The sequence below is a fragment of the Chiloscyllium plagiosum genome, chromosome 9, assembly GCF_004010195.1.
Source record: "Chiloscyllium plagiosum isolate BGI_BamShark_2017 chromosome 9, ASM401019v2, whole genome shotgun sequence".
NCBI lineage: Eukaryota > Metazoa > Chordata > Chondrichthyes > Orectolobiformes > Hemiscylliidae > Chiloscyllium > Chiloscyllium plagiosum.
Genome location: NC_057718.1, coordinates 7,732,707 through 7,754,328, shown reverse-complemented (window position 1 = coordinate 7,754,328; position 21,622 = coordinate 7,732,707). Strand labels below are relative to the sequence as shown.

Genomic DNA, 21,622 nt, shown 5'->3' with positions numbered 1-21,622 from the left:
CTTTGCTGTACAGTTAAGTGTGAAAACAGGAAATGTGGTGACAGTGTCCGTTTATGAGTAATTACACAAAAGAATTACACAGATAACTCACTTGGAATATACAATATGTACAGGTTTTTTGGAATGTATTTTCCGTCTCTGCTAAATGTATCAAGCACAGCACACAAAAAATATTCACATGTAAGTTTAAAATATCTTTTTTTTTTGTTTTAAACCTTCACAAAGGCATAAAAGATGTACACCAGCCAGATACAATTCAATTAATGCTAAACAGTATTATATTTTAAAATTACCAGTAAGCACTTCATTTATAATGAATACGACAACAGTCTGGATAAAAAATTTAATTCAAACAAATGATTACATCATATGCATTCTTCGGTTTTCAATCTATTGTCTTTTTAAGTGCATAATCACGGTACGTCATTTTTAAAAAAAACATTTTTAGATCTCTATATATATAAAAAAAGGAGTGGGCAATACCGTCTGATATCCCGATTTAACAAACTTAACCATGCTCCTGAAGGACTTACAGTTTTAAAAAATAAATTGATCTTATTTGCACAGATTTCTGGCCTGGCTTTTCACAGCTGGGGCGGCACGGTGGCTCAGTGCTGCTGCCTCACAGCGCCAGGGACCCGGGTTCGATTCCAGCCTCGGGTGACTGTCCGTGTGGAGCTTGCACATTCTCCCCGTGTCTGTGAGGAGGTAAGGGTTACCCCTTCCATCTCAGGCTATTCAACTGTGTTGTCTATCTCAGTCATCTTGACAGGGAAAATCCTGTAAGGGAGCTAGGGTCTGGGAGGGCTGACAACGAGGAGAAAATGAGGACTGCAGATGCTGGAGATCAGAGTCAAAAGGTGTGGTGCTGGAAAAGCACAGCTGGTCAGGCAGTATTGGAGAAGCAGGACGGTCAAGGTTTTGGGCATAAGCCCATCACCAAGGCCTCTCCTGTCCTCAGATGCTGCCTGACCAGCTGTTCCAGCACTGCACGCTTTGACTCTGGGAGGGCTGAGGGAGGATTTTTCAATGGGATGTGGAGACGCTGGGGCTTCTTAAGGACAGCAGGAGACAATGAAGAGCAGTTGGTGAGCAGACAAGGAAGAAAAGAGGGACAGACAACTGGGGGGAAAGGGGGAAAGGGGGAAAAGATCTCTACCTCAAATGTTCGTGCTCTGTCAGGTCTTCCCTCAATTACCTTTTGCTTCTCTCTTCCCTGACAACCCCACAAAACCAGCACCGGCTGCTGGAACTGAAACCAAAGAGGAATTATTCGTAATGGTTTGATCTTTCCGAAGGAGAGGGGGGAGTCACGTCTGATAGCAATGCCCACCCCTCGGAATCTCAGCAGCAAACAATTTACAGCGTTACAAATCTTTGTTCTAACTCCCGCAAACCAGAAAAAAGACAAATCCCATGCTTCATGTCAGAGGTGCCTACAATTAGAGAGAGGATCAGAACTTCTGCAAGTTATAAAACAAAACAAAAAGTAATAAATATTAGTATCACAGAATCATTGCTGTACATAAGAGTAGTTCAATTGTATAAAAATACATTTTTAGTGCAACCTCACATGATACTTCACCCCCTCACCCAAAACCCATAAAAATAAACCGTTTCGGAGCATTCACATAATTCAAGACGAAACCCCCCACCCCTCCCACCAAAACAAGTGCTCTGAAAAGAAAACATCACAAATATTAAAGCCATGTACACAAAATTCTAAAATATGTACAATTTCTCCCCTTCCTTTGTAATGCATACAGGAGTTTGAGCAAAAATAAAAGGCACAAAATATCTGCAACACCTTCTTAAAAAAAATAAAATACTTAACGAGGACAACAGAAGGAACTTGGTTTTGGTCGGGGTTTTTTGTTTCATCTCACGGACAAATAGAAAATATTTTCAAATATTTTACGTGTTCAAAGTCTAGACCACAGATAGACAAAGGTTTCAGCATGCTCTCCTTCCTTCCCAAACTCTTGCCTTCACTGGGAATCCAGCCGGGAGGGTATTTTGTGGCACTGTGCCTTAATTGTCCCCCTCCATTGCCCCACCAGTGGTTTCAGTCAATGTCTCCTGCCCAGGCTTTCTGTCTGACAATCTCTCTCTCATGCTCTGTCTTTCTCTCTCGCTCCTTTCAACGTGAGTACCAGTTACTCCTGGTGGTTGTTTCCAATCACCCAATGGTTTTCAAGGTGGACTTGCTGAAATGCCCCAGGCCCAACTGCCCGGGGGGCATCCTGCCCTCCCGGCCCTCTCCCCTTCCTCTGCTGGAGATCGAAACTCCTCGCCCTCCTGACCAGGAGGGACTGGGTGCTCACTGTGCCCCCTGCTGGGAGCGAGAGGGCCCTGCAACGTCCGCTGCTCCGCCATCCGACCGCGCACCCCCTCCTCACCGGTGCCCCCCAACACCTCAGCCCCGAGGGGATCGGTGGGGCTGGTCGGCCGGGGGGGCGACACAGCCATTGGGGACTCAATCTGCACGTCCTCGGACTTGGAGAAGATGTCCATCTCCTTGATGCTCTCGATGACGCAGTGGGTGGCCTCGTCGATGACGCTTTCCTCCCTCCTCCTGGCCCCCAGGGGGAGCTGAGGCGCCGGCAGCGGCCCAGGCAGAGGGACATCTCCAGAATGGACCATCTGGATGCCTCCAATGGGGATCATCTGGTATGGGGCCCGCACTTGTTGCTGTGAGTGCAATGGAAGGTGGCTGAAGAGGCAGCCCTGAGGCCCATTGGGAAGGATGGCATGGCTTTGGTCTCCTTGGGCAGTTTCACACACAGGATATGACGGCCAGGGAACCATTCTGCTGCTGTCCAATGGATTCTGGTGAGATGGTCTCTGCAAATTTTCAAAAGGAAAATTCCAAACGTAAATAGAAAGACAGTTTAAAAGGAACCCAGAGCCCAGTGTAGCCCTTGCTCACACTCCCATTGGATTCTCCTTCCATGAGATAAATGCCGTATTTTGTGAGGGTAGGGTATCCCAAACCCCCACTTATCAATTATGCTTCAATAAATGAGTGAGTGAGGGGAGGTGGGAGCACCTGCCATTTTAGGAGGAAGAGGCCTCAGATGGGAGCAAAGGGGGCAAGCAAATCGAAAGCTGAGGGTTATTTGTTGGGAGGGGAAGAGAATAAATAAATAACCTCGATGGGGGTCACACGCCCTCTTTGACAGAATTTTTATCCCTTCCCTCTCGTTCTTTTTTCTCTTCACAATTTCATGGCTGGAAAGAGGGCGTCTTCTTCGAAACAACAACAACAAATGTCTTATTTTAAAACCCCTTAAAAAAAATCTGGGTGGTACGGTGGCTCAGTGGTTAGCACTGCTGCCTCACAGCATCAGGGACCCGGGTTCAATTCTACCCTCAGGGTGGCTGTCTACGTGGAGTTAGCACGTTCTCCCTGCGTCTGTGTGGGTTTGCTCCGGTTTCCTTCCACAGCCCAAAGATGTGCAGGTTAGGGTGATTGACCAATCTAAATTGCGTATGATGTGCAGGTTAGCTGCGTTAGTCACAGGAAATACAGGGTTGGGTCTGGGTGGGATGGTTTTTGGAGGGTCAGTGTGGACTTGTTGGGCTGAATGGCCTGTTTCCACTGTATGAATTATATGGAAATCAAGCAATTATGTTGACCAGCTCAGCTAAAGCAGAGATAGGAAAACCATTTGGGGCTGAATGGCCTGTTTGTACTCTGAAGTATAACCAGGTTGGACAGCTGCCAATGGGGTACCGTAACAACAGGACAATCAAATGGATAACAGAAACCTACAAAAAACAATTAAGGCAAACTTATTAAACCAAAAATAATACTCTCTGGGTGACGCCTTAGTCCAGGCCTTGCAGTGCCCACTGGTCTCCAAATGTGGCAGTGCAGAGCAAGATGCGATTTGGCACTGGGACTGTACTATGCAGAGTAGGTTGAAGTCAGGAGCACAGATGAGTGCCAAGGGATGCTCTATGAGTTTGTGAGGGAGACAGGGATAGGTGGACATGCTGACAGAGTGAGGGGAGTTAGTTGCTAAGGAGAGCAACTGCGAGTAACTCACTTCCTGACTCCTGAAAGCCTGTCCACCATCCACAAGTCAGGAGTCTGATGGAATACTCCCCACTTGCCCTGGATGGGTGCAGCCCCAATAATGCTCAAGAAGCTTGATACCACCTAGTCCCCACTTGACTGGCGCCACATCCACCAGCGACGCCCACATCCCACAAAATGAATAAATAAAGGCGGCCCCAGCGATTAGCAAAGGCAAGTACCTGAAGGGCGAAAGAGCTCTAATTGCAAATAGTAACACAGGTTCACTTGTCACATTGTTAGTCTACGATAATGAGTTAACAATCGCAGGAATACGATCGTGAATCTCGATGGTCAGCTCACTTTCCTGGTTGAGTTCCCAACTGCAAAGCAGATGCATCGACCAATCTCAAGGGCTCCTGAAGCGAAGGGGTGGTGTCCCTATCTCTGAGCCAGGAGGACCGGGTTCATTGACTACCTAATGCAGTTGTGTGTCTTAACATCTCCACAACTGACTAATTCGAAAATATCTGCAGCAGCCTCTCTCAGTCGTCATTCCACAATCGGATATCCGACCCCCAGCTGTTGAGAGCGCTGCTTCAGGGTCACATTCACACTCAAGGGAGCTTCCTGTCCCTTCTCCTTGGAGGCTATTCAGCCCATCATGCTCGCTACTAATCCCACGTTCCAGCATTTAGTCTGTAGCCCTGGTAGTTACAGCTCTTAAAGGTGCCAGATAACTGTGAGTTTCGAGTTAAGGGTTTCTGCCTGCTTGATATCTTTCAGCCAGTGAATTCCAGATCCCCTTCTCACGTCTAGATGAAAGATGAAATCCTCCTCAACTCATAACCACAATCCTGGAAATTAAGGGCCAGAATTGGACATTCGGCCCTTCGAGTCTGCTCCACCAGTTGGGGAGGTGAGTCTAATTTGGTCATTTAAGAAACGCTTAGACAGGCACATGGATGGTATGGAGGGATAGGGTCCAAACACAAGAAAATGGGACCATGGATCAATATGGATCAGTTGGGTTGAAGGGCCTGTTTCTGTGCTGTAGATCTCTATGACTCTATAAGTGCTGGATGCGGGTATAGTTACAACATTTTAAAAGACATTTGTACAAGTCCATGTATAGGAAACATTTGGAGGGATATGTGCCAAGCGCAGGCAGGTGGGACTTTAGTTCAGTTTAGTTTGGGAACACGGTCAGCACGGACGAGTTGGACCAAAGGGTCTGTTTCCATGCTGTGTGACTATGACTTTGATCACGGCTAATCTTCTATTTCAATGCTGTAGTTCTTGGCATCTCCCACGCTGCCTTCCAGGATACACTCAGTAACCCAGCCTACGCTAGTAGTACGTTCCACAGGCTGACTACCATCTGGGTGAAAGATGTTTCCTCATCACAGTCCCAAATGGTCTATTCCCCACTAATCCGGGTCTGAACTGATTTTTGACTTGTCTGATTTCTGAGGGAGCTAGGGCTCTCCTCATCACATGACCTAGTCCCCTTCATGATTTTACACAGATAAATCTCATCTCAGTCTGCGCTGTTACCGCTCTTCCAACTCTTCCTCAGAGCTACTTTAAATTCTTATTTTTATTCCCATCTTATATAAGCTGATTAACAACCAGTCAATATTGTCATGTTGAAGGTGCTATTACTTTATACAAGCCCCTGGAAAAAGAGAAATAAAACATTTGCAGCATTTAATTATGAATTACATTTTATGTGACTTTTATCCGATGAGGAGGGTTTTCATATTCACCATAAGCACAGACGAGCGGAATTCACCGGTTAGAACATCGGGAAAGACTGAGCCCACTGGCTCTTTTTCACAATTAAGGGAAATGTGGGAATGTGACCCAAAGACAATGTTGAAAGGGTGCAAGGGTACGGATGTAGAGCAACTGTTTACACTTACAGGTTACACCAGAGGCAGCTAAGGCAGCCGTGAATAAATCCACTGGGGAATACAGGAGAAAGCTTGTATTTACAAATTCTTTGCATTAATACAACACCACTTCTCAACTATAGGACATCACTTAATGCAGCACTTCCTTAGCACTGACCCTCCAACAGTGCGGCACTCCCTCAGCACTGACCCTCCGACAGTGCAACACTCCCTCAGCACTGACCCTCCGACTGTGCAACACACCCTCAGCACTGACCCTCCGACAGTGCGGCACTCCCTCAGCACTGACCCTCCGACAATGCAGCACTCCCTCAGCACTGACCCATCGACAGTGCAGCACTCCCTTAGCACTGACCCTCTGACAATGTGGCAGTGTCTCAGTACTGACCTTCTGACAGTGCGGCGCTCCCTCAGTACTGACCCTCCAACAGTGCAGCACTCCTTCAGCACTGACCCTCCGACAGTGCAGCACTCCCTCAGCACTGACCCTCCGGCAGTGCGGCAATCCCTCAGCACTGACCCTCCGGCAGTGCAACAATCCCCTTAGTACTGACCCTCCAACGGTGCGGCACTCCCTCAGCACTGATCCTCCGACAGTGCAGTGCAGCCTCAATGCTGACCCTCTGACAGTGTTGCACTCTCTCAGTGCTGACCCTCTGACAGTGCTGTACTCTCTCAGTGCTGACCCTCTGACAGTGCTGTACTCCCTCAGTGCTGACCCTCTGACAGTGTTGCACTCCCTCAGTGCTGACCCTCTGACAGTGCTACACTCCCTCAGTACTGACCCTCTGCCAGACCTGGGCGTTATAGCTGATGGATTTTTCGTACTGACTTCTTGTGCCATAATGGAATTTAAATTTTCCATTTTGAAGTTCCTGCTGAATTAAACTGCATTGCCAGAACTCTCAGCATCATGCCTTGTTCACCCATCACTCATTGCTGTGCTCACTAACCAAAGCTGGCTCCCACCACAGCAATCCCTCATAATCTGGAATTCCCCTTTTGCGTTTGAATTTTTTCCCAGCCTTTTCTGCCCTCTGTATTCGCCTCCAGCCATACAACCATCCAAAATATGCACCCCCCAATCTCGCAACTTTACCCTCCTGTGTACGATCGATTTGATTCAATTTTTTTCGGAGGCTGTACCCTCAGCTACATGGGCCTTAAGGTGTAGAATTTGCTCTTCCATCAGGCAGAAGATACAGAGATTTGAACATACCCATCAACAGGTTGAAGAACAGCTTCTTCCCTGCCGTTATTAGACTGACGAATGGCCCTCTCTAACTTCATATAATATTGATCATGCCTCATGCCCCTTCTGTGCAGCTGTATGCCTCACTCTGTCTCAGCACCCTATGATATGTATGTCCTTGTTTGCTATGATCTGCCTGTATTGCTCGCAAAACAAAACTTTGCACTGTATTTAGGTACAACTTGTTCTGCTACAACGTGTGTTTCGTTAATGTGAACTTGCGATTGACGAATCGGGGACGCTGTTTCTAAAGTGCAAACTTTTAAAATGTGTGTTGCGATTACAGCATCAACACTTTACACGCTGTTTCCAACGAGCTGTTTGTCTACAATATGGGGTTGCACAAGAACACAGCCATCGCGTTATAGGAGAACGACCTGTACATGCGACTACAAGAAATCAAATCAAATCGAACACAGTAAAACTGCATCGTTTTAGACACCTCATTGTGAAAATGTGACTCTTTAACGGAGTGTGTTGGGTCAGTGTGAATACTCACCAGACTCAGGTCTGAATGCTGCACATATGGACCTACGATGGTGCCACCCTGAAGGCAGCCCCGCCTAGGCGATGTCGCTCTCACCAAAGGCATGTGCCTCCTGTCTCTGTAGTCCCTCCTTGGCGACAATTCCCTCCTCGGGGAGAGGTCTTTGACGGGGGACAGCTGCCTTGGAGACTGGATCTCCCTCCTCTGGAGGAAGGGACGGCGTGGGGAAGCATCTCGCCTCAGGCAGAACTCACTCAGGTAGGTGTCCCTCTTTGGCGAGCGGTGCCGAATTGGTGAAATCTCCCTCCGCGGGGACAAGTGCCGTCTGGGGGAGAGCTCCCTCCTCGGAGATAAGTACCTTCGCGGAGTGGGGGAGGGGTCGCTGCCCGGGGAACCTTCGTAGGCCGGCGACGGGTGAGCGCTCGAGCCTGTGTCTCCTGAGGGGGACACCTCTCTGGAGCTATCTTCTCTCGAAGACGTGTCATCGCTGGTGCGTGCCAGCCACACGTTGGGGGGCGTCGGGATGTCCAGTCTGTCTTTGTGCTCGGCTGACTCTGCCAACCTGCTCTGCAAGTGTCTCGGGTAGTCTGTCAGTGGAGTCCCCACGTGCGAGTAACTGGGTGGCATGAATTGAGTCGCTTGGATCCTGGGTAGTGTCACCAAGTAGCTGATGAGGGAAGACTGGTTTGTCGAGGGCGACACGTCGAACGCGGAGGATGAGGTGATGCCAAAAGTGCCTGAGGGTGCTCTGGAGTGACGTGGGAGTGGGCTCGTGCTTCGTGACCTGGTGGTTGGAGTGCTGTCGCCTTGGCGATCTTCATCGTCGTCATCCTCATCATCGTCGTCTTCGTCTGCCTCCTCCTCCGCTCCGTCGGATTCTTCCGGATCGGAAAACTGATGCCGGACTGGAACGTCACCCAACGCATCCTTCTCAGGCTCTTCCGGGATTCCTGAAAAGGGAGAGAAGTTCGGTGAGTGAGCCAGTTACCTGCTGACAACTTATCCGCCTCTGCACAAGAGTGTCTCCACATCACCTCTCTCCTTAATCTCAAAGTCAAATTCTACAATCTGTCACAGACTGAGTCAGAAGTCACACGACACTAGGTTATAGTGCACCTGACAAAGGGGCAGCGTTCCGAAAACTTGTGATTTCAAATAAGCCTGTCGGACTATAACCTGATGTCATGTGACTTCTGACTTTATCCACCTCAGTGCAACAGCGGCACCTCTGTATCAGGGCTTTCACAGAGTGGGAAGAGCGAGGAAATGCCATTAGTGTATGCGGAATCTAGTCCTGTCCCCAAACTCAACCCTGGAATGTCTTATTCCTCCTTTAGGAAGGAGCTGGAGTAAGCCTTTTGACCCCTCAGCCCCTGTTCTGTCATTCGACATGATCATGACTGACCCTCTACCTCAATGCTGTTTTCCTACTTTCTCACCATCCTCCTTTAATGTTTTAAAATGTGTCAATCTCTTTCTTGAATATATTGGGTGTTCCACGGTAGAGAATTCCTCAGGTTCACTACCGTCCCTGAAGAAGATTTCTCCTCATCTCAGTCCTAACTGGCCTGATTCATAATCATTCCCTGGTTCAAGGGTCCCCAACCAGTGAAATGTATTCCCTGCATCTTAAGAGAAAATGCTGGAAAATATCAGCAGGTCTGGCAGCATCTGTAAGGAGAGAAAAGAGGTGACGTTTCGAGTCTAACTGACCCTTTGTCAAAGCTTTGACAAAGGGTCAGTTAGACTCGAAACGTCAGCTCTTTTCTCTCCTCACAGATGCTGCCAGACCTGCCGAGATTTTCTAGCATTTTATCTTTGGTTTCAGATTCCAGCATCCGCGGTAATTTGCTTTTTTTTTTCCCCTGCGTCTTACCTGTCCAGCCCTGTTAAAATTTTTATACATTTCAACCAAATCCCCTCTCATCCTTCTAAATTCTAGGGAATACAGGACCAATTTCTCCTCACCCAACAGGCCCGTCATTCCTGCTATTGGCCTTGTTGGGTTTTTTTTTGTACTCAGAAATGGCTCGTCTCAATTGGTCAGAAGTGTTGTATTTGAGCTGCTTAACAGAATATCAGGAGGTCACTCAGCCCTTGAGACTGTGCCAACTGTCATATTCTCGACCTACCTTGCTCCCAGAGTCAGAGCAGGCAATGCTGTCATGGTAACATCATTGGACTGACAATCCAGAACCCCAGGCTCTGTGGACAGGGGCTCATGGCTGACACTGAAATTTAAATCGAGTGAAAATCCAAAGCTAGCCTAATGGCAGTGGGCGGTGCGACGGCTCAGTGGTTAGCACTGCAGCCTCACAGCACCAGGGACCCAGTTTCGACTCCAGCCTCGGGTGACTGTCTGTGAGGCGTGTGCACATTCTCCCCATGTCTGCGTGAGTTTATTCCCACAATCCAAAGATGTACAGGTTAGCTGAATTGGCCGTGGGAAATACGGGGATAAGGTAGGGGTGGGATGCTCTTTGGAGGGGTCTGGGAAGGCAGACACTGCAGAAGTCAGTGTGTGTTCTCCTTCGAGGCTGGAATGTTAAATTACTTTAACAGAGAGGTTCAAAACTTTGAAAGGGGTTTTGTCAGATAGTGACAGACTGTTTCCACTGATGGGCAGGCTAGTGACCAGAGGGTCACAGACTTGAGTAAATTCGCACAGCATCTTGGCGGAGCAGATATAAGGAGACTCGTTAGGAAGCAGCAGCAGCATCTAACCATTTTCAAAGAGCTTTCAGATGTAATGTTTAAAAAGAGGGACTGGATAAATACTGGGAAAGGTACCAAACGAAAAGTGAAGTCACACTGGACTTCTGGCATCTAAGGGTGGCACAGTGGCTCAGTTGTTAGTGTTGCTGCCTCACAGTACCAGGAGACCCGGGTTCAATTCCAGCCTTGAGTAACTGTGTAGAGTTTGCACATTCTCCCCGTGTCTGCGGGGGTTCCCTCCGGGTGCTCCGGTTTCCTCCCATAATCCAAAGATGTGCAGGTTAGGTGGACTGGCCACGTGAAATTGCCCATTGTGTTCAGGTTAGGTGCATTAGTCAGGGGTAAGTGTAGGTTAGGGCAATGGGTCTGGGTGGGCTACTCTTCGAAGGGCCGGTGTGGACTTGTTGGGCCGAAGGGCCTGTTTCTATACTGTAGGGACGCTAAGATTTCTATGAAAGAGCGGGCTGAATGGGGATTGACTGGTGAGCTCCCTCAAAAGAGCCAGAACCAGCACAAAGGGCCAAAGGACCTCATGACGGACAGCAATTGAACTTGCCTGCTTCTTCCGTGTCTGTGCTGTACGTGCAGGTTACTGCTATTCCCAACTCCAGGCACTTTTTGGTATGAGCCTTTGACTTCATATGTTTTGTCAGGTTTCCTGGGGGAAGAACACAAAATGACATAGGTAAGTGGGTCGAGATAATGAGGCAGCAAAAGCAGTGAAGGGTGACAATAGCCGTCTATTTATTCCTCATTCCAACGCCCACTGGTACAGAGGCAGAGTGACTCATTCCATCCCCATGACTGTGAGGAATACAAATGAGGAACACTCCACAACTTAGCTTCTGCTTTAAAAATACTGCAATGTATTTATGAACAGGCTATAAGCCATTCAAATTGCTCGATGCAATATTCACACTGTTATACCTCGGATCACTCTCCTTTAGAGACACTGGAATGACTCACACATTTCTAAAGTCTCTCTCATTACCAAGCAAACACTTTGGGGGAAGTGTTATGTAAAGTAACTTGCTCCAAAAGGAGCTGTGGCTGGTTGAGCAGACAAACCAAAACACAGCCGCCATTTGGCACACAGTAAAATCCCCACCAAACACGGCTCAAGGCACGACGGGTTAAGCTGCTTTCCCTCACCGCCTGTCTCTCGATTGTGCTCATTATGGGGAGTAACCTTGGCCAGACTCCTGGAAAAAATGTCTTGCTCATCTTCGAGTTCCGTCACTGGGTCTTTTGATATCCATCTGAATTACAAGAGCCATGCAGCTGGAGCGTGTGCTCCAAATATCAAGGCATACACCCAGGATTGCTGAAGAAAGAAGTCTCAGAAATAGGTCATACCGCCCAACTCATGCTCATGCTCCTCGTCCAACCTTTCTCATTGAAACTCATTGTCGTAACCACCAGCTCCACGGGAAGAATGTCCCGCAGCCAGTAAGGCAGTGAAGCACTCTGGGAAAAGTGCCCTGTAATTAGCATCACAGTGAAGCATTCTGGGAAGTGTCCCACAGTTAGCTTGGCAGTGAAACATTCTGAGAATAGTGTCCAGCAGTCAGCATCACTGTGAAGCATTCTGGGAAGTCTGTCCTTTAGTCAGTGTCACAGTGAGGCATTCTTGGAATTGCAGTGAAGCACTTTGGGAAGAGTGTCCAGCAGTCAGCATCACTGTGAAGCATTCTGGGAAGAGAATCCTGCAGTCAGTATCACAGTGAGGCATTCTGGGAAAATGGTCCTACAGTCAGTATCATAGTGAGTCATTCTGGGAAAACTGTCCTGCAGTCAGTATCACAGTGAGGCATTCTGGGAAAACTGTCCTGCAGTCAGTATCACAGTGAGGCATTCTGGGAAAACTATCCTGCAGTCAGTATCACAGTGAAGCATTCTGGGAAGACTGTCCTGCAGTCAGTATCACAGTGAGGCATTCTGGGAAGACTGTCCTGCAGTCAGTATCACAGTGAGGCGTTCTGGGAAGATTGTCTTGCAGTGCATATCACAGTGAAGCATTCTGGGAAGATTGTCTTGCAGTCCGTATCACAGTGAGGCATTCTGGGAAGATTGTCTTGCAGTCAGTATCACATTGAGACATTCTTAGAAGACTATCCTGCAGTCAGTATCACACATCATCAACTCGGTGAAGGACGCTCTCTGGGCGGTCCGAAACCTGTTGATCTTCCAGCTGAAGGAGTTGACCCCGACTGAGTGCTGCAGACTGGCATATTCCAAGGTCCAGGACTACGTGTTGAGGGACGTGCTGAAGCTTGGGGCAGCTGCTGCCAAGGCGCGGTGGAGAAAGACCACCGTGTAACATCTGCCTGCCTAAGAAGAACATGGGGCCCATGCAGTCATTTGGGCTCTGCTGACGCCTCAGCTAAATATGTAGTCGTACAGACCTGTATATATGAATGATTACTCGGTCTCTGTATACCAAGAAATGGAATGTATACGGATGTATAGCATGACAAATTGTACAGATTATCAAAATATTTTATGAATAAAGTATATTTTTGAAATAAAAAATAATTCTGGGAAGAATGTCCTGCAGTCAGTATCACAGTGAGGCATTCTGGGAAGAATGTCCTGCAGTCAGTATCACAGTGAGGCATTCTGGGAAGACTGTCCTGCAGTCAGTATCACAGTGAGACATTGGGGCCCACTCAGTAAATGGGCTCCGCTGAAGCCTCAGTTAAATATATGGATAGTCAATGTACAGACCTGTATGCTTAATTCTGATCTCTGTATGTAAAGAAATGGAATGTATATGTATGTATGGCCCACCAGTTGTACAGATCATCAAAATATTTTGTGTATAAAGTGTATTTTTGAAATTAAAAAAAATCCTGTGTCAAATTGTGAAGCAGGGGAAGAAGCAGCTGACTGGTTGAGTAGGATTGGGTGTGTATTTATACAATTTTTGAGGCATTCAGGCAAGCATGGGATGATTATGTGGATAGAAATGGTGTGTGGGTAAACGGGGTTAAAGGCAGGAGATTCACATTAGGTACTAAAACCAGTGCAAACACAATGGACCGAATGGCCATAACATTTCTGAATATCCCCCCCTCTCCCTCAATATGACAGGTTTTGAGATCTCATTACCTCGAAGCAAAGAAGGCGAATTGACACATTTAAGGGAAAGTCTGATGATCATTTCGTGGAGAAGAGAGTAAGGGGTTTACAGTGATTGACAAGGTGCCTCGAGTGGTGTATAAACTGCTTGGGTGGATTGGGTTTGTTTGCCTATCTGATGTAATTAGAAGAATCGATGGCAGAACTCTGGGCTCCAATACTTCAGAACGGCAGGAGGAAGAGTATCAAGGCAAGATGTTGAAGATGCCAACTGGGTGTTACCTAACTCAAAGATGGAACAGGCTTAAAATGGGCTGAGTGGCCTCACTAAGTTCCATAATTTGGGATTGACACAAGTGTGAGGGCAATTGGCAGTGCCATTGTTATCGAGCAGCTCAGAAAAGGGGTTTGGCTCGATCAGAATCACCTCGCGATTGCTCACTTAGCCCTCGGTTCAAGGTGCCACGCGGCTCTGAAAAACGCAAACCCCTTCAGCTTCCCCCAGATTCACGAGGGGGAAGTGAACGAGGACTCCCTGTTTCTCCCCGCCCCCGCCACTTCCCCAAACCAGCTCGCACAGACTTTACCTTTCGTCTTGAAAGCAAAATTGCAGAACTTGCACATGAAAGGTCGCAGGTCGGTGTGGGTGCGGATGTGTTTCTTCAGCATACTGGGCTTTTTACAGCGAATTCCACATTCCTCACAGATATACTTTCCTCTGCCCCGCCCCCTCACATAGACATAGTCTTCATTGGATTTGTACCTGCAAGGACAGAGGGTTCACAAAGAAGCTAAGCAAGCTGGTTTTAAGTCAAGGCAACATGTAGACATTGCTTCAGAATCCTCACCTATCTAACAGATGCTGCTCTTCTCACTCAATGGGTTATCTGCGACATTGGATGCTTGGGATATTCCATAACCAGCTTTCTAAAGCAGAGAAACTAGGCAGAGGCCATTCAGCCCTTTCAGCTTGCTCCATCATTCAATATCATCATGTCTGATCCTCGACTCCAACACCATAGCCCTTGATGCCTTTAAAATCGGAACAAATTATCTTTCTCTTTCTAGAATAGAGAGTTATATTGCGGTCCAACCGGTCCATGCTGATTAAAACCCCAACCTAAACCACCCCCACCTGCCTGCTCCAGGCCCATATCCTTCCAAACCTTCCTTGTTCATGTTCTTATCTAAGTGCCTTTTGAACGTTGTAACTGTACCTACACCCAACACTTCCTCAGGAATTTAATTCCACGTTCAGTGATCTGGCCTCTACTGACTTCTGTGATAGAGAATTCCACATGTTGACTACCTTTTCAGAAAAGAAACGCTTCCTCTTCATAGTCCTAAATGATAGCCCCATTTTCGGACACTGTGTTTGAGACTCTGCATGCAGGGGGAAGTGTCCTCCCTGACTCTAGTCTGTCCCACCCTGTTAGAATTTTATACCAGCACCCTCTCATCCTTCTAAACTCTAGGGAATACAGGCCCAGTCAAACCAGTCTCTCCTCATATAATTATCGGAGATGTCGGAACAGAAGGAGGTCCTTCTGCCCATGGAGTCTGCTCTGTCATTCTGAGGGCTTTGTTGCTAAGTTTGCAGATGACACAGTGAAAGGTGGAGGGACATGTAGTGTTGAGGAAGGCTGCAGTATGTCCCTGATGAAGGGCTTATGCCCGAAACGTCGATTCTCCTGCTCCTTGGATGCTGCCTGACTTGCTGTGCTTTTCCAGCATCACACTCTCGACTCTGATCTCCAGCATCTGCATCTCCCATAAGACAGAGGAGCAGCTAAGGCCATTCAAGTCTGCTCCACCATTCTATCATGGCTGATATGTTTTAGTTTAAAAAAAATTAGACTCCCTACAGTGTGGAAACAGGCCCTTCAACCCAGCAAGTCCTCGGAAGAGTAACCTACCCAGACCCATTTCTCTCTGACTAATGCACCTAACACTACGGGCAATTTAGCATGGCCAATTCACCTGACCTGCACATCTTTGGACTGTGGGAGGCAACTGGAGCATCCAGAGGAAACCCACGCAGACACGGGGAGAATGTGCAAACAGTCACCCGCAGGTGGAATCAAACCCAGGTCCCTGGTGCTGTGAGGCAGCAGTGCTAACCACTGAGCCACAGTGCTGCCCATAAACCCACTCTGCCTTAAATACATTCAGTAACTAGGCCTCTGCAGCCTTCTGCAGTCCTCTTCAAGGACTTCACTTCACTTCAAGGCTGTGCCCCCACGTCTTCCATTGGAAACATCTTCTCTACATCCACCCTATCCAGACCTCTCAGTATTCTATAAGTTTCAATGAGAACTCCCCCCCCCCACACTCATCATTCTAAACTCCATTGAGTACAGACCCAGAGTCCTCAACCGCTCTTCATATGATGAGCCCTTCATCCCCGGACCCAGGTTTCCTTTCCTAAGGGATGCTAATGAAGAAGACAAAAATTGACAAGTGTTCTGGCACTCACCATCATGGTGATGAACTTTCTCATCTCGATTTACTAATCAAATTGAAATTCCACCAGCTTCCGTGGTGGGATTCAAACCGGTGTACCCCAGAACATGAGGCTAACCCCCTGGATTCCTAACACTCGCGATTACTGGGACAATCTGGTCGATAACTAGGGCTGGAGTTGGACATTCTGGGAAAGTGTCCAATAGGTAAAGGGGGGATGAAAGGGTCAAACTCATTCTGACCTGGATTTTATTCCACTTGTCCCAGAGAGAGTTGGATAAGCACTCAAGGTCAGGACAGGTCTTGCAGGGAAAGAAGTGAGGAATGAGTCAAGTTGGACAGCTCTTTCAAAGAAGGAATGCAGGAAGGATGGACTGAATGGCCTATTTCTGAGCTACACCATTCTCTGATTCGATCCTGTCTCCTACTTGGTCCAGACTGGAGACAATATGAGGTTTGGGAAGTGTTTTGTAGTTGCGGGTTTTTACTGCTGATGGGTTCAGAGTCAACCACATTGCTGTGGGTTTGGCCTCACATGTAGTCCAGACCAGGTAAGGATGGTAACCCTTAAGTGGGCTTTTCCTGACAATCATAGAACATAGAACATTACAGCACAATACAGGCCCTTCGGTCCTCGATGTTGCGCTGCCCTGTCATACTAATCTGAAGCCCATCCCACCTACACTATTCCATATACGTCCATAAATGCACTTAAACTTGGCGAATCTACTACCGTTGCAGGCAAAGCATTCCATACCCTTACTACTCTCTGAGTAAAGAAACTACCTCTGACATACTAATCTGAAGCCCATCCCACCTACACTATTCCATATACGTCCATATGCTAGTCCAATGACGACATAAATGCACTTAAACTTGGAGAATCTACTACCGTTGCAGGCAAAGCATTCCATACCCTTACTACTCTCTGAGTAAAGAAACTACCTCTGACATCTGTCTTATACCTATTTCCCCTCACTGTAAAGTTGTGTCCCCTCGTGTTTGCCGTCCCCATACTTGGAAAAAGGCTCTCCCTGTCCACCCTATCTAACCTTCTGATTATCTTGTATGTCTCTATTAAGTCACCTCTCAACCTTCTTCTCTCTAACGAGAACAGCCTAAAGGCCCTTAGCCTTTCCCCGTAAGACATTCCTTCCATACCAGGCAACATCCTAGTAAATCTCCTCTGAACCCTTTCCAAAGCTTCCACATCCTTCTTATAATGTGGTGACCAGAACTGTACACAATACTCCAAGTGCGGCCGTACCAGAGTTTTGTACAGCTGTAGCATAACCTCATGGTTCCGGAACTCGATCCCTCTATTAATAAAAGGTAAAACACTGTATGCCTTCTTAACAACCCTGTCAATCTGGGTGGCAACGTTCAGGGATCTGTGTACATGGACACCGAGATCTCTCTGCTCATCTGCACTCCCAAGAATCTTACCATTAGCCCAGTGAATTCATGGCTATCATTAGACTCTGAATCTCAGATTTGTTTTCGAATTCAAATTTCACCATTTGCCATGGTAGGATTTGAAATGAGGCCCTCAGAACATTATCTGGGTCCCTTGATAAACTGTCCAGTGATAATACCACTAGACCATCACCTCCCTTTGCATCAGTACAGAGATGTTACTTCTAAACAGTACACTATCTCACTCAGCCTCGTCACCTACTGAGCTATTACTATGATACGCAATTTTCTCAATTCATAAAAGGGGCAGCAATGGCATTGTCTGTAGACTTTTCTTGTCCCTTTCTTGAAAGGGAATTAATCTAAAACATCACCTTGTTTTGGTGCAAGAATTCGGACAAGATAAGCACCGTGGCTCTGTGAAAGCAATTCGCTTCCCATAGCAACCAGAGATATTCTGTACCCATAGCAACTGGAACTATTTGCTATCCATGGCCACTAGTACCACTCACTATCCAAAATAACCAGAGACATGCATCACCCAGAGCAACCAGATCGCAAAAGGCACCAAACTTTGAGAGGAGTGGTGTAGAATGAAATGCCTTGAGGCACTTAATTACGTTAAAGGGGCTGTGGGTTTCTGTGGAGTGATCGATTTGACTCCATTGCACAGTGCGCATGTGCTGAGTGCGGAACAAATTGCATCAGTAAATTCAGCAGAGAGTTGTACAATGACCTGGAGAGGGGGCAGAGGGTATGAGGTTCTCATGGAATGAGTCAGGTGGGGAGGTATTAGTCTTTGCTGGCTCCTACACGTCCATTAGTGACACACAGAAGCCTTTCAGTTTAAATTTATATAACTCTGCTGTTCATTGTAGCAAGTGAGTCCCAATGAATCACAATTACACATTCTGTGCCACAGTTGGGCCCATCCACCATCTATTAGGCAGGAGTGTGATGGAATACTCCCCACTTGCCTGGGTGGGTGCAGACCCCCAACAACACTCAAGAAGCTTGACACCATCCAGGACAAAGCAGCATGCTTGATTGGCACCACATCCACAAATATCCACCACCAACCCTCAGTAGCAGCAGTGTGTACTATCTACAAGACACACTGCAGGTATTCACCAAAGATCCTCAGACAGCACCTTCCAAACCCACGACCACTTCCATATAGAAGGTCAGAGCAGATCCAAGGGAACACCACCTCCTCCAAGTTCCCCTCCAAGCCACTCACCATCCCGACTTGGAAATACATTGCCATTCCTTCCCAGTCGCTGGGTTAAAATCGGGGAATTCCCTCTCTAAGGGCAATATGTTAATGGACATGGACTGTAACGGTTCAGGAATGGAGCTCACTACCACCTTCTCAAGGACAACTAGGGATGGGCCGAGTTGGCGACACCCACATCACGAGTGAATTTTAAGAAAAAGGTCTTTGATATTGCTCATGGTCTAGCTGAACATCTCCAACCCTTTTGCACACAACCCCTTACAGATCCTTCTATTCCTCACTCCTGTTCATCGAGTGCCCCTGAAATGCAGCCATGTTCCTCACATCTACCATTCCTTGTGATAGCACGTTCCTAATTCTCACCGCTCTCCGAGGGAAAGGGACTTCTCCCGAAATTTCCCGCTGGATTTTTTTTAGAGCCCACCTTATATTTGCGACCCCTTGTTTATCCTCTTCTGTTACATTACTGTACACGGCTGAACACCTTCAACTCTGCCCTGACAGTTAGGCTGTGATTTGATTGCATGAGAAAAAAATAATGGACAGCATTCTTTGCAATTGAGCAGCACGTCGTCATTTATAAGATTGTTTGGAGGGGGTTAGGATGTCGTCAGCCAGGGGTGGCATTTATTACCCATCCCTAATTGCCCTTGAACTGAGTGTCTTGATTGGAGTCTGGAGTCACATGTAGGCCAGACCAGGTAAGTACGGCAAGTTTTCTTCCCTCAAGGACGTCAGTGAACCTAGATCTATTTTTATACCAAATGTTTCAAAGAGATGAGCGTCTTGAATTTTATTCCCAGAGGACCAGGCTAGAATGGGATCTTTCCCTTCCTAAAGATCATGTGGACTTTTTATAACAAACAAACAGGGTCAATATTCTGGTTTCTTCATTAATTCAATCTAAATTCCCAGTTTTCCAGGTGGGATTCAAACTAATTCCTCTGGATTATTAGTGCAGTGACGTGAGCACGATGTTACTATTCCTTTCCACTTACTTTCTTCATCAGTTTCAGAGAAGTTGGAAGGCTTGGGCTCTGTTTGATTGACCGGCAAGGATCGCAAAATTGCGTATCATAGAATCCCTACAGTGTGGAATCAGGCCATTCGGCCAAACAAGTCCACACCGACCCTCCGAAGAGTAGCCAACCCAGATCCATTCCCCTTCCCTATTACTTTACATTTCCCCTGACTAATGCACCTAACCTACAAATCCCTGAATGCTATGGGCAATTTAGCATGGCCAATCCACCTAACCTGCACATTTTTGGATGGTGGGAGGAAACCGGAGGAAACCCACACAGACACAGGGAGAATGCGTAAACTCCACACAGTCACCCAAGGCTGGAACCGAACCCAGGTCCCTGGCACTGTGAGGTAGCAGTGCTAACCACTGAATCACCCATTTTTGTTTTAGTATCCCACCCAGACCAATTCCCCTACCCTATTACTCTACATTTCCCCTGACTAATGCACCTAACCTACACATTCCTGGACACTATGGGCAATTTGGCATGGCCAATTCAGGTTTGCACATCTACCAAGGCCAGTGTGGTTCCACAAGGTGGCAAATGGTGGCTGGAGTCTGATGCCAAGGTGATTGGAGTGACCAGGTCACCTGACCTCCTGGATCAGTGAGGTGTTGTTCAACTTGTAGAAGACATCTGTTAGATCTCAGCTGGAGAACTGTGGACAGCGTGGGTAATGTATTGCAGGAAAGTTGTGAACACATCAAAGAGAACGCAGATGGACAAGGGCCCGTTAACTAGAACAAAGCAGGACCTCTCTCCATCTCAGGGAAGGTGTCCCAACTCCACTGGAGGCCATCAGTATCCCTGACCAGTGGCGCCACAAGGATCGGTGGACATGAGTGGTACTGCAGCAGGCTCTTGGTGAATTTCTGTAGTGCATCCTGTGGATGGTACACACTATTGCGACTGAGGTTGATTTATGAATGCAGTGCCAATCAAACAGGCTGCTTTGTCCCCGGATGGTGTCATGTTTCTTCAGTGTTGTTGGAGCTGCACCCACCCAGGCAGGAATTCCATCACACTCCTGACTTGTGCTTTGTAGATGATACACAGGCTTTTAGGAGCCAAGAGGTGGGTAACTAGCCTCAGTATTCCTAGCCTCTGACTTAATCTTGTAGCCACTGTGTTTATGTGATGAGTCCAGTTCAGTTTTTGGACAATGGTAAACCCCTAGGATGTTGACAGTGGAGGATTCAGTGATGGTAGTACAACTGAATGTCAAGGGGGCAATGGTTCGATTGTCAGAGTTTGTATTTGTGTGGTATGAATGTTACTTGCCACTAGTATGCCCAAGCCTGGATACTGTTGAGATCTAGTTGCATTTGGACACGACTGCTTCAGTGGCTGAGGAGTCACTGTGCAATTGTGCAATCATTGGTGAACATCCCCACTTCTGACCTTATGATGGAGGGAAGGTTGATGAAGCAGCTGAAGATGGTTGGGCCTAGGACACTACCCTGAGGACCTCCTGCAGAGGTGTCCTGGAGCTGAGATGACTGATCTCCAACAACCACGACCATGTTCCTGTGTGCAACGTATGACTCTACCCAATGGAGAGCTTTCCCCACCAATTCCAACTGATTCCAGTTTAGTCCAGTTTTGTGTCAGAAGCATGGTTGTTTTTAGAGCACCATGGTCAGGACTATTGTCAGAATGTTGTCAGGGCCCATTGCCTTTGAAGTATTGAATGCCTCCTGACATTTCTTGACACCACATGGAGTGAATTAAATTGACTGTACACTGGTATCTGTAATGCTGGGGACCTCAAGAAGAGGCCAAATTGGATTGTTCACTTCTGGGTCAAGATAGTGAGTGTCAAGGCCCTCACTACGGATTTTAACGTTGAATTCCAAGCTGTTTAAGGTGGCTGCAGTTGTGGTCACTGGAAAAGCGGAGACACACAGTCCCCCCCACCCCCCACCATACACACCCACACACACAGCTCCCCAACGCCCCCCCCCCCACACACACACACACATCTCCCCACTCCACACACATATACA

The 21,622-nt window shown here is 47.4% G+C and overlaps 1 protein-coding gene across 5 annotated transcripts in view; it reads right to left on the bottom strand.

Annotated features, from left to right (window-relative positions):
* Positions 1-329: 329 nt before the first annotated feature.
* hivep2a (HIVEP zinc finger 2a) overlaps positions 330-21,622 on the bottom strand; it is a 242,295-nt gene continuing 221,002 nt past the window's right edge. For all 5 annotated transcript variants that reach the window (XM_043695329.1, XM_043695330.1, XM_043695328.1 and 2 more), the window contains 4 exons: positions 14,060-14,235; positions 10,948-11,049; positions 7,689-8,626; positions 330-2,844 (listed from right to left, as the gene is read on the bottom strand). In XM_043695329.1, the coding sequence (XP_043551264.1) occupies positions 2,194-2,844; positions 7,689-8,626; positions 10,948-11,049; positions 14,060-14,235 (1,867 nt within the window). In that variant the 3' untranslated portion in view covers positions 330-2,193. The remainder of the gene's footprint in view (positions 2,845-7,688; positions 8,627-10,947; positions 11,050-14,059; positions 14,236-21,622) is intronic.